Here is a 13,926-nt window from a genome sequence, read left to right on the forward strand (position 1 = left end):
GTGTTACCTGTACCATGTTTACCAGTGCATGCTAAATAGCTAGGTATGTTTATTTAACTGAAGCTGCTTTTACATTGTTCAAGATCTGTGTACTCGTGTGGACTGTTCCTGATTGTGGGCCTTGCATAGCCTGCTGCAAGTCAGGATTCACCAAGATTAGTTGCTGAAAATACCAGTTTTCAGTATGCCTTCTAGGCTGCCAGTCTTAGCAAATACCAGCAGTTTTACATTTGTCTTGTAATTGGCTGCACAAGATCTGTCTCTCGGGAGAAGCCACATCTATAACAACCTGATTCAAGTAGGCAAAGATGTCTCACAAGATATACTTGCCCAGTCTGTAAAACCCTGACACTGTCGGACTATCGCCAGATCCAGCACAAGCTGCTGGGCAACTTCCATTTCTACAGGTAGACAGTGATATGCAGCAGCCATCCATCTCACTTCTTCCTCCCACTAGTATCACTTACAAGGAGCACATGGTTAGGAAGTAGAATACAACTACTATAAACTTTGAGTAAAGGGGAAGCATCAGGATAAAACACAGTGAGCATTGCATTGCATCTGCATTGTACAGTGTTAGTGTGAATAAAATTTAGGTTAACTGGTCATCTAATGTGTCATGACAATTCTTTTAGGATGAGCCAGAATAAGGCTGCAGTGTGCTTTGAGGACCAGATAGGACCAAAGGAGATGATGTTTTATTTGGCAAGGATATTGGCACATGCGTAACTGTTTGCTGCACATTGGTTAGTTCAGAGGTTAGTTCAGATGCTTAACTAATTATGTCCTCCATTGGAGTCTGCTGTGCATAATATACTGAGTAACCACTTCTCTGTGCAGACAAGTCCGCTGTCTCCTGATTGATGTAATCATTTTCCATTGGCTGCTACCTGTTCTCCTGTCTGCCCCATGGCATGGCTGAAACTCTGAGAGACTCAGCAGGCAACAATAATTATGGGCACATTGGCCAGCCTGTACTGCAACACTTGCCCTGTTTTTCCAGGCATCTAAAGCTTTGCTTCAGGATGCCAATGATCTGGTTCACTAAGACCCTTGTAGCAGCGTGTGCCTTGTTATATTGTTCTTCAGGTCTTCGCCATCGATGTCTTAATGGGCGAGGCAGCCATGGTAGGTAGTCTTTGTGTCCAGCAGACAACCATCCAGTCTTCCTGGCCCAATCATCATCATCATCATAGGCAGTCCCTCGGAGTCGAGGATGACTTGCTTCCCCTCTAAAAGTGAGTTCTCAGGTGACTGATGAGTCCAATGTGGGACCTACAGTCTTTGTCACAGGTGGGGTTGACAGTGGTTGAAGGCAAAGGTGATCGGGGGGCCTGGATTGAGGCACGCTCCTTCCGCTGTCTACTCTTGGTTTCTGATTCTTCTCGGTGATGGGACTAGAGGTGCTCAGCACCCTCCCAGATGCTCTTCCTCCACTTTGGGCAGCCGTGGGCCAGGGATTCCCAGGAGTAATGGTGGCACTGTGGATTTGTGTAAAATGAATCACTGTTGGGGTGGTGGGTATTCATGTGAAAGATTCTATACTTTTGGGTCATATATTTGCTGCACATTCATGGAGTGGAATCCCATCTATGTATGGTGGAGTGATACTGAGAGTAGGTGCTTGTACAACCACATACATTCCATCAATAATGCCCCACAATTTGGGGAATCCAGGCAGAATGTCAAAGTGTAGGATTTCATGGGAATATAGATGAACTGATTGCAAAAAAGGCACCTTTGACCAAGACAAACAAAACAATTAAAAAGCAAAGAACTAGGTGAATACTTGGCTGGTAAAAACAATTAAAGTCTTTCACAAGCTCAGGACCAAACTGCTTCACAGTCAATGAAGTATTTTGAAGCCAATATTCACAAAGCAAGGTTCCCTAAACAGCAATTAGATCATTCACTAATTAAACAGTCTTAGTAATGTTGGTCCCTACTCTTCTTCAAATAGTCCCATGGGATCTATTTTATTTTCACCAGGCATTGGTTTAAAAACTCATCTGAAAGAATTTACTCACCCATAGCTGAAATGAAGTCTTAGCCTAGATTATCTGCTCAAATCCTGGAATGGGGTTTGAACCCACGACCTTCTGGCTCACAAGCAAGTGTGCTACCACTGAGCCAAGGTTCACACCTAAAGCACTAAGTCCAAACAAATCTAGCCACTTGAAGAGCAAAGACCCGACATGAGGGGAAAAGCATCCTTTGCAGCATCCATTTTACATGGAACACTGTTTCGGCGCTTTACTGCATTATGGGGTCCAGTGCTAATTTACATATTTTGGGGTAATTAATAAGACTAGAGCATAACACACACACAAGGTCCCAGTGCTAGAACTGCATCCAGGTTGCATTTTGACATTCACTGCAAGTCAAAAGCTTAATGGGTCTAAGATCCCCATTGTGTGAGCTGTTCGCACACATTGCAACAGGTGCCTCTAAGTGATGGAGGTTTGTAGGACAGCACAAGCCAAAGCGTGTATTTGAACAACTTTGTTTGGATTTATGCTACACCATCTCAACTTCGGCACCAGCATCAGCATCTTAAAGCTGAACTTGTGCAGTTCCATTTCCAATCTGTCTGACCCCTATTTCTCTGACAGCATTTGCACTGTCTCTATCACTCTACCTGATCTCTGACAATCATGGAACTTGCAGGAATTGCCTCTCTTGCAGGCAGTAAAAGAACTAAGGGCCCAAGTTTGCTCCCTCTGCTAGAACGGCGCACCTCCACGACTTTGTAGTACAGAAACAGCGGCGATTTCTTACCTCTGTATTCTCCCCGTTGGTTCCAGGCCTGTGGCCTGTGGCGCAGCGCATCGGAACGCGTGGTGGGCGGAGCTACAGCACTGCGCTGAAAAGAGTGCTGGCAGCTGCATACGTGTGCAGTGGAGTCTGCGAGTGTGCGCAGTAGCTTCTGGCCCTCCCAGCGCGTCCTGGCTCCGGGCGACGACCCTATCCCAGGCCGAAGGGACGAGTGGTCTGTCGCACAGGCCGGCCGCTGCCTTCCCGTGCTGAGGGCTACAAGTGACAGGTTGGTGGGGGGAAGAATTTTGATCGGGGGTGGGGGGGGAAGATCAGGGGGGTGGGGGGAGAAGAGTTTTGATCCTGTGGGGGTGGGGGGCTCCCGCACCAACCGAGTGAGCGAGCTGTGGATCTCTTCCCTCCCCCACCCCCCACCCCCCACCCCCCCCCCACCTTTAAGATGCCGCATTCACCACCCATCACCCCCAGCCGCCCCGCCCCCCCAGCCTGCCGCGTTGAGCTTTCTCCCTCCCTCCCCCATCCCCCACCCCCGTTCAGATGCCGCATTCTCCCTCCCCTATCCCAGGCCGAAGGGACTCCCGCATGGCCAGCCGCTGCCGAGTTTAGTTGAAGGTAGGATTTACTTCGGTTCTTTATTTGTTAATTTAATTATTTACTTCGGTTCTTTATTTTTTATTGAATGCTTACTACTTTTTGTGCTTTGTTTGGTGCTTGGCGGTGTTTTAAATCTAGTTACTTGCGCCGATTGCTTAACTCTAGGTAAGGCTTTTCTGTGCGGACAGAAGTGGTAACATACGCTGGCCTAAGTTAGTTTGGAGCAACTATTTGCTGGCCAAACTCACTTAAATGGCCAAAACAGGCGTAAGTGGCTGGGAACGCCCTCTTTTGAAAAAAAAACGAAACTTAAAAAAAAAACCTAACTCACTCACTTACACTGGCGCAAATTAAATGGCCAGAATTACAACTAAAAAGATACTCCAGAAAAATCAAGTTGCTCCAAAAAAAACGGAGCAACTCCTGGGGAAATTTGGGACCTAAGTAACTGCATCAGGCAAGCTTTAAATTTTTGAGAGGAAAGGAAAAGGCCTATTTAAATACACTTAAGCAGAAGAGCTTTCTTAAATGCATTGAGGCATATTTTACTCCTCAGTCCACTGCCATACTGCAGTAAGGTGCCACAAATTCCTCTCCCCACTCCTCCACAGTGCCACTCAAATTATTTAATTAATCTGACCCTAGGAAATTGGACAAGGGTGCAAGCAAGTGGTAGGCAGAAATCTCATCTGAATGAAAATCCACTACCATTGTGAAAAAGGATAATCTGCCTGAACAAATCTAAATTAGAGATCAATGGAATCAACTTGTCGTTTAGAATTCTGAATTGAAATAAAATCTAAGCAAAGTAGCTCAAATACATTCTATTCTTTTTGCTTTCATACAATACTCCAGGAATTATAACAGTAATTTTGTGTTGCCAGCGAGGGGCCTTGCTCATCGGGTGCGTAATTTGGAAATTTGGGTGTGTGTGTTGTGCATAATTTTTTGACCACTGATCAGAGAATCATTTGCAGTGTTCACCCAAAGTTTGCCATCCTTATTTAATCAGGCATACCTCGGTTGCCCAATCTTACGAAAATGTAGACTAGATATACATGTTAAAACCAGTGAGTGCACTGTATATGTTTACACTTAAATGCAAGCCGCCAAATACAAAAATTGAGACTCCCACTGCAACAAAGATGAATTATTTTTGTCTACTTTTCATGGTGTGGCCATTCTTATAAATCTAGTCACAGTACATAAGCAATTTGAAATCCAGCTGTAATTTGGATTTCTGTATCAAGCATACCCCAAGACAATGTTGCAATTATGTCCCGCTACAGGCTGAGAGTGGGATGATTCAAACATAAACAATGCTAGGTAATTGCTTCATTATGATTATGTCGAACAACTTCTTTATATGTTTGAACATCCAGCTGTTCAAAGTCCAGGAAGCAGCGGAGCCAAGGGGATTTATGACACCCCCAATAATTCTGAGGTTGAGAGGACGCGGCATTAGGGGACCTCCTCCATTTCTCTCCCAGGAACCTCTGCCACCCATCTTCTGACTTCGGCCTCTTGATTCGGACTGCAAGTCTGTGCTGTTTTTGGCTTGGCCTTCGGAGCGGGTAAGTTGGCATCCCTCCATTCCCAGCTTGGTCTCCGATCAGCACGCTCCGCTGGGCCCTCAAGTCCCAAGGTAATCCTGGCTTTGTCTCTGGCCCTGAGCATTCTGATCTACCACTTTAAAAACACAGGCAAAACTATGTTTACTGGCGGAGGCAGAAGCATGGAGCTGCTCACAGAGGGTACATCTTATATACTGTCGGACAAATTTGGACTTCTCATAAGAACATAAGAACTTAAGAAATAGGAGCAGGAGTAGGCCATATGGCCCCTTGAGCCTGTTCCGATACGATCATGGCTGATCCGATCATGGACTCAGGTCCACTTCCCTGCCCGCTCCCCATAACGCCTTATTCCCTTGTCGGTTAAGAAACTGTCTATCTCTGTCTTAAATGTATTCAATGTCCCAGCTTCCACAGCTCTCTGAGGCAGTGAATTCCACAGATTTACAACCCTCTGAGAAAAGAAATTTCTCCTCATCTCAGTTTTAAATGGGCGGCCCCTTATTCTAATATTATGCCCCCTAGTTCAAGTCTCCCCCATCAGTGGAAACATTCTCTCTGCATCCACCTTGTCAAGCCCCCTCATAATCTTATATGTTTCTGTTATGTATTAATGCTTGGGGGTCACCAGACACCAGAGGGCGTCGCAGTCGGAGGTCATGGGACTGTATGCATGTGGTATGTGTGCTTGGTCACCTGTATATAAGCTGAGTGTCTTTGTCACGCAGGCACAATTGGGCTGGAATAAAGATAGATCAGGTTGTACCTGAGTGAGTTTACAGTAACCAGACTCTTGAGTCATTACAATTGGCGACAAGGTAATTTAAGAATCATCGCATGCACAATGGGCACGGTTAGAATCCTGGAGAGATTTGTGGAGGGCGAGGATTGGGCGGGTTTTGTCGACAGCCTGGATCAGTATTTTGTGGACAAGGGCATAGAGGCAGAGGCCTACGCAGTTAAGTGCAGGGTAGTTGTCCTCACCGTTTGTGGTCCGAATATTTATAACCTAATGAAGAATCTTCTCTCGCCTGTGCGTCTGGCGGAAAAAGGGTACGAGGAATTGTGTACGTTGGTGGGTAACTATCTTTAAGCCACAAGAGGGGATCATCCTATCACGCTACCGTTTCTACATGCATGTTCGTGCTGAGGGCCAGGTCATGTCGGAATTTGTCGCCGACCTGCGACGTCTTGCTGAGCCGTGTAAGGTCGGGAACATGCTGGAAGACATGCTGCGTGATGTCTTCGTGATAGGCATCAGCCATGATGTGATCCTCAGGAAGCTGTTGGCTGCAGAGATGCTGGATTTGAAAAAGGCCATCGCGACTGCCCAGGCATACATGACGACGGATGATAATTTGAGGCAGATATCATCGATGAATCGGAGTTCCACGGCAAGTACTGTAAACAAAATGGCATTGTTTTTGGGCAGAGCTGCTTACGCGAAACCTGCCATTGCTCAGAGCCTGCGAACTAGTTCGAACCAGATTTCACCCTGTTGGCGTTGTGGGTGCAATCATCGGCCTCATCAGTATCGGTTTAGACAATACTCATGCAATGGATGTTTGAAAGAGGGGCACCTTCACAGGATGTGTCCACAACGGAGCAAGCATGGTGCGGCTCACCACGTGGTTGATGAGGACCAGTCCAGTGATGGCCCGGATACGCAACCCGAGGAGGAAATGAATGGACTGTATTCGTTCCTGAGCAAGAGCCAGCCAATAGTCATTAATGTGAAGCTGAAGGTGTGCCTGTATCAATGGAGCTGGACACGGGTGCGAGCCAGTCGATAATGAGCCAAAGGACATTCGACAAGCTGTGGGACACTAAGGCTGCGAAACCGAAGCTGAATCCAGTCAATGCCAGGTTGCGTACTTACACTAAGGAACTCATACCTGTAATCAGTAGTGCAGCAATCGAGGTGTCATATGATGGTGTGGTTCACGAGCTACCATTACGGATCGTCCCAGGTAAAGGTCCAATGCTTTTCGGCAGGAATTGGCTCGAGAAAATCAAACTGAACTGGAATGATGTCAAGATGTTGTCCTCGGTGGATGAGACTTCGTGTGCTCAAGTATTGAAAAAGTTTCCTTCTTTGTTTGAACCATGCATTGGTAATTTTACAAGAGCCAAGGTGCAGATTCACCTGGACTCCAATGCAAGGCCTGTCTATCACAAAGCTTGGTCTGCTCCATACATGATGAGGGAGAAGGTTGAAATTGAGCTTGACAGACTCCAGCGTGAAGGGATCATATCACTGGTCGAGTTTAACGAGTGGTCTAGTCCCATTGTTCCTGTGTTGAAGAGTGATGGCACTGTCAGGATTTGTGGAGACTACAAGGTTACGATTAACCGATTTTCGAAACAGGATCAGTATCCGTTACCGAGGGCTGATGACCTGTTCACAATGCTAGCTGGTGGAAAGTCGTTCACGAAACTGGATCTGACGTCAGCCTATATGACACAGGAGCTTGTCGACACTTCGAAGAAACTCACCTGCATCAATACCCATAAAGGACTGTTCATCTACAACAGGTGTCCTTTTGGGATTCGTTCGGCTGCAGCCATATTTCAGAGGAATATGGAGAGTTTACTGAAGTCCGTTCCTAGGACTGTCATGTTTCAAGATGACATTCTGGTCACAGGTCGCGACACTGCTGAACATCTGAACAATCTTGAAGTAGTCCTACAGCGTCTGGACAAAGTGGGACTCAGGCTAAAATGCTCGAAGTGTGTATTCATGGCACCTGAAGTGGAATTCCTCGGGAGGAAGATTGCTGCTGATGGCATTAGGCCCACTGATTCGAAAACCGAGGCCATCAAAAATGCACCCAGGCCTCAGAATGTGACTGGGCTGCATTCGTTCCTTGGGCTACTCAACTACTTTGGTAATTTCTTACCCAGATTTAGCACTTTACTAGAGCCACTGCATGTGTTACTAAGAAAAGGCGCCAACTGGGTCTGGAGTTCGTCTCAAGATAGAGCCTTTGAGAAAGCCAAGAATTTTCTCTGTTCAAACAAGTTGCTTGTTCATTATGATCCGTGTAAGCGTCTTGTATTGGCCTGTGATGCTTCATCATATGGGGTTGGCTGCGTACTCCAACAAGCAAATCAATCGGGCAAGCTACAACTGTTGCGTATGCTTCGAGAAGTCTGTCTAAAGTGGAAAGAGCTTACAGTATGATAGAGAAAAAAGCTTTGGCCTGTGTGTATGGGGTAAAAAAAATGCACCAGTACCTGTTTGGTCTTCGTTTTGAACTAGAAACGGATCACAAGCCACTCATTTCATTGTTTGTGGAAAACAAAGGTATTAATACCAATGCATCGTCCCGCGTTCAAGGTGGGCGCTGACATTGTCTGCCTTTGATTACGTCATCCGTCATAGACCTGGTACTGAGAATTGTGCCGATGCATTGAGTCGTCTGCCCTTACCCACAACTGAGATGGAGACACCTCAACCTGCAGATCTACTGTTAGTAATGGATGCTTTTGAGAGTGAAGGAACCCCTGTCACTGCTCAACAAGTTAGCATCTGGACCAGCCATGACACTATTTTATCGGTGATGAAACGGTGTGTAATCAGTGGTGATTGGTCTGCCATACCTATGGAGATGCGCGAGGAGACCAAACCTTACAACCGTCGCAAGGAAGAGCTGTCCATTCAGTCAGACTGTTTACTGTGGGGTAATCGTGTAATTATGCCGAAGAAAGGTTGAGAAAAACTTTTACGTGAACTTCATAGCACTCATTCTGGTATTGTCATAATGAAGACCATTGTTAGGTCTCATGTATGGTGGCCTGGAATTGACTCTGATCTGGAATCATGCATGCATCGGTGCAATACTTGCATGCAGCTAAATAAAGTACCAGTGGAATCTCCACTGAGTCTTTGGTCGTAGCCATCCAATTCATGGTTGAGGATTCACATCGACTTTGCAGGCCCGTTCCTAGGAAATTAGTTTTTTGTCGTAGTAGATGCATATTCTAAGTGGATAGAGTGTGTTATTATGTCATCCAGCACGTCTACAGCTACCATTGAGAGCCTTCATATCATGTTTGCTTCTCATGGTTTGCCTGACATTGTTGTGAGCGACAACGGATCTTGCTTCACATGTCTTGAGTTTCCAGGAGTTCATGAAACTCAATGGCATCAGACATGTGAGATCAGCTCCATTCAAGCCTGCTTCGAATGGTCAAGCAGAGTGTGCTGTTCAAACGATCAAGCAAAGTATTAAACGTGTAACTCAGGGCTCACTGCAGAGACGGTTGTCATGTATATTGCTCAGTTACAGGTCAAGACCTCATATGCTTACTGGGGTTCCTCCTGCTGAACTACTGATGAAGAGAAATCTCAAGACCAGGCTTTCTCATGTTCATCCCGATTTGAATGATCATGTTGAAAACAGATGTCAAAGTCAGCAATGGTGTCATGATCGTGTTGCCGTGTCACGTGATATCTCGGTCAACGATCCGGTTTATGTACTGAACTATGGTCAAGTCCAAAGTGGATCACCGGCACTGTTACAGCCAAGAAGGGTAACAGAGTGTTTATTGTCGTGCTCAAGAATGAGCAAACATGCAGGAAACACCCTGACCAGGTTAAACTGCGGCACACGTAAACTGCGGTGAACTGGAACCGAGTGAGGAAGATGCAGTCAGTGACCAACCAACCATTGTTCACTCATCAGAGGACTCTGCTGACGTCACTGACTCTGAACATTCAGTCTCTGATGTAGTCATGACCACTCCCATCAGATCGGCTACTCAGCCCTCAGTCTCAACGGACTCAGAACTCTCGCCCAGAGCCAAAGTTGAACTGAGACGATCAACTCGTGAGAGGAAAGCCCCAGACCATCTTAATTTGTAAAAAGACTGTTATTAAGATTTTAAAAGGGGGATGTTGTTATGTATTAATGCTTGGGGGTCACCAGACACCAGAAGGCGCCGCAGTTGGAGGTCATCGGGGTTTACGCATGTAGCATGTGTGCTTGGTCACCTATATATAAGCTGGGTGTCTTTGTCACGCAGGCACTCTTGGGCTGGAATAAAGATGAATCAGGTTGCACCTGAGTGAGTTTACAGTAACCAGACTCTTGAGTCATTACAGTTTCGATAAAATCACCTTTCAATCTTCTGAATTCCAATGTGTAGAGGCCCAACCTACTCAACCTTTCCTCATAGGTCAACCCCCTCATCTCCAGAATCAACCTAGTGAACCTTCTCTGAACTGCCTCCAAAGTAAGTATATCCTTTCGTAAATATGGAAACCAAAACTGCACGCAGTATTCCAGGTGTGGCCTCGTATAACTGTAGCAAGACTTACTTGCTTTTATACTCCATCCCCTTTGCAATAAAGGCCAAGATTCCATTGGCTTTCCTGATCACTTACTGTACCTGCATACTAACCTTTTGTGTTTCATGCACAAGTACCCCCAGGTCCCGCTGTACTGCAGCACTTTGCAATCTTTCACCATTTAAATAATAACTTGCTCTTTGATTTTTTTTCTGCCAAATTGCATGACCTCACACTTTCCAACATTATATTCCATTTGCCAAATTTTTGCCCACTCACTTAGCCGGTCTATGTCCTTTTGCAGATTTTTTGTGTCCTCCTCATACACAGCTTTTCCTCCCATCTTTGTATCGTCAGCAAACTTGGCTACGTTACACTCGGTCCTTTCTTCCAAGTCGTTAATATAGATTGTAAGTAGTTGGGGTCCCAGCACTGATCCCTGCGGCACCCCACTAGTTACTGATTCCCTAACTCTAAATGAACCATTTATCCCGACTCTGTTTTCTCATGGGCCAAAATCCCTCCTGAACCTTCGACGTTAGCTCCACCACAGTCAGCCAGTACCAATTAATGTTTTCTGTGATATACAAAAGGTGGCCTGAATGTCCTGGGATATGTCAGGTCTCAAGACCAGACTAGCAAGCATCCAGTATTAGCTAGCGGCTTTGCACACACGCAGGAAAGAACCAAATTGAAGGAGTTTCTGCATTTGACTTGCAGTTATTTCTTGGGACACCGCTGGTTTAGCAAAGTAATCCAGATTTATTTTAGATGTGATTTATAATGATCAGTTATGTGTATCCTACCATTAAAACTTCAATCGTTTAATTTGATTTCTGAGCACACTCTACGCATAATGACAGCGACTCACCTCCTTGTCTTGCTCTTTATAAACACAGTAACTGCCAACCGACACACATTCAGGACAGCATTTTCCAGGCAAATGTAGCAACTCTTCACCCTGCAGATAATTACAAACATTTATTCAAATCGGATAATGATGACCACAATTTATACCACAAGTGTGCGGGTGAAGACTTCAAAGGAGCACATTAATATAAATAGTTTGAGCCCAAAATTCTGGGATCCCTGCTTCACCACAGAACTGTTAGGATCAGTATGCTACGCAGAATAGTCAACAGCATATAGGCAGAATAGGTTCTGGTAGTGGTATGGGTTAAATTGGATTAAATCACAATCTAGGCATGCAGATATAGAAGACCAAGAAGCTAAGTGTAGAATGACCTGAGAGTGGAATATTAATTGCTGGACAGATGCCCAGATTTCTTTGAGGTGTTGGGAGAAAAAAAATCTAAAGAGCTAAAGAGCTAAAGAAGCTAAGGTTCTGAAGGGCAGCCTTGGCTGATGAAGCATGTGGAATGGCTGGAGAACAGAATAAATCTTCATTTAGAAAGACACAAATTAATTAAGGATAGTCAGCACAGATCTGTTAAGGGAAGGTCGTGTCTGACTAACTTGATTGAATTTTTTGAGGAGGTAACAAGGAGGGCCGATGAGAGTAGAGTGTTTGATGTAGTGTATATAGATTTTAGCAAGGCTTTTGAGAAGGTCCCACATGGCAGACTGGTCACGAAAGTAAAAGCCCAAGGAATCCAGGGCAAAGTGGCAAGTTGGATGCAAAATTGGCTCAAAGGCATGAAGCAGAGGATAATGGTTGATGGGTGATTTTGTGATCGAAAGGCTGTTTCCAGTGGGATTCTGCAGGGCTCAGTACTCGGTCCCTTGCTTTTTGTGGTATACATCAATGATCTAGACTTGAATGTAGGGGTATAATTAAGAAGTTTACAGATGATACTAAATTCAGCTGTGTGGCTGATAATGAAGAAGAAAGCTATAGACTGCAGGAAGATATCAATCAACCGGTCAGGTGGGCAGAACAGTGGCAAATGGAATTTAATCTGGAGAAGTGTGAGGTAATGCATTTGGGGAGGACTAACAAACAAAAGGAATACAGATTAAATGGTAGGACACTGAGAAGTGTAGAGGAACAAAGGGACCTTGGAGTGCATGTCCACAGATCCCTGAAGGTAGCAGGCCAGGTAGATAAGGTGGTTCAGGAGGCATACGGAAATCTTGCCTTTATTAGCCGATGCACAGAATACAAGAGCAGGGGAGGTTATGCTTGAACTGTATAAAACACTAGTTAGGCCACAGCTGGAGTACTGCATGCAGTTCTGGTCACCGAATTACAGGAAGGATGTGATTGGCCTGGAGAGGGTACAGAGGAGGTTTATGAGGATGTCGCCGGGAGTGGAGAATCTTAGCTATGAAGACAGATTGGATAGGCTGGGTTTGTTTTCCTTGGAAGAGAGGAGGCTATGGGGAGACCTCAATGAGGTGTATAAAATTATGAGGGGCCTAGATATAGTGGATAGAAAGGGTGTATTTCCCTTAGCAGAGGGGTCAACAACCAGGGGGCATAAATTTAAGTAATTGGTAGAAGGTTTAGAGGGGATTTGAGGGGAAATTTCTTCATCCAGAGGGTTGTGGGGGTCTGGAACTCACTACCTGAAAGAGTGGTAGAGGCAGAAACCCTCACCACATTTAAAAAGTACTTAGATGTGCACTTGAAGTGCCGTAACCTGCAGGGCCACGGACCTCGAGCTGGAAAGTGGGATTCGGCTGGATAGCCTCTTGGTGGTTGGTACGGACACGATGGGCCGAAATGACCTCCTTCCATGCTGTAAATTTCTATGATTCTATGAACAATAATAAGCAAGTACAAGAGGGGCGGGCAAGTGGCCTGTGTGACTGCTCACACACTTACATATTAACCCTACATGCTTACATCCTAACTGCATGTACTATGAACACAATTACATACTAACACTATGCTTATCTTACGTAATTAACCATATAAAGTTACAGTACATCTGTGCACTTTATGAACTCTAAGTAGTCTTGATGAGACTACCATGAATGGTCAGAGGATGCGGTTCATGCGGGCCAATGAGTTTGTTGCTTGTAAGTATAATTGACATCTATCTCATAATTATTGCATGTGCTGGGTATGTATTAGTGTATTGATAAATGAAAATTGTTAATTAGACATCTCTCTATCTCGAGTCCACCAGCCAATATTAAAATGAAGGATAAGGATTATCTCAAACCCAACAGGAAGTAGCCAAAATCCCAAATTGTGGGACCGCGATAATTAAAATAGTTGGGTGGGCAGCCCCTGTCAGCAAAGATGTAAAAGAATACCCCCAGACTGCCCAGCAGAAAATCACAGCAACATGTTGCTGGGGGAGCCAAAGGCTTTATGAACTGAAGAAATAATGATAACATTTTAAATCAATCCTCTGGGATTGATTACTTTTCCTCCTCAAGGTGGTTGGAGCCTTCTTAAGGCCCAGTAAGGAACCCACATCTGCTCTCGGCAGGTGGGCTCTATTGGACCTAGAATTCCCAAGGTAGCCCTGAAATACCCACAATGCTGGGAGCAAGCTGGGGGGGGGGGGGGTGGTTTAAGGCGGAAGACTCACCCCTCCATTTTAATTTGGTCCACATATTGCACAGGATGGAAACTAGATCCACCCCAAATTTCTGCTCCCCCACAGGCAATCCAACCACTTTGTGTGCCCCTTCCCCCCTCCCCAAGAGTTTGACCCCTTCACGTGTAAGTTCCTACCTCTGAATGTGTCCCATAACGAGACATTCCACTTTAAA

General features: G+C 45.4%; 1 protein-coding gene across 1 annotated transcript in view; it reads right to left on the reverse strand.

The window, feature by feature from the left end:
- fras1 (Fraser extracellular matrix complex subunit 1) overlaps positions 1–13,926 on the reverse strand; it is a 757,390-nt gene that overhangs the window by 384,752 nt on the left and 358,712 nt on the right. Inside the window, exon 10 of the mRNA XM_070871094.1 lies at positions 11,108–11,197. Within this exon, the coding sequence (XP_070727195.1) occupies positions 11,108–11,197 (90 nt within the window). The remainder of the gene's footprint in view (positions 1–11,107; positions 11,198–13,926) is intronic.

This window comes from Pristiophorus japonicus, chromosome 2 (genome assembly GCF_044704955.1).
Source record: "Pristiophorus japonicus isolate sPriJap1 chromosome 2, sPriJap1.hap1, whole genome shotgun sequence".
Classification (NCBI taxonomy): domain Eukaryota; kingdom Metazoa; phylum Chordata; class Chondrichthyes; family Pristiophoridae; genus Pristiophorus; species Pristiophorus japonicus.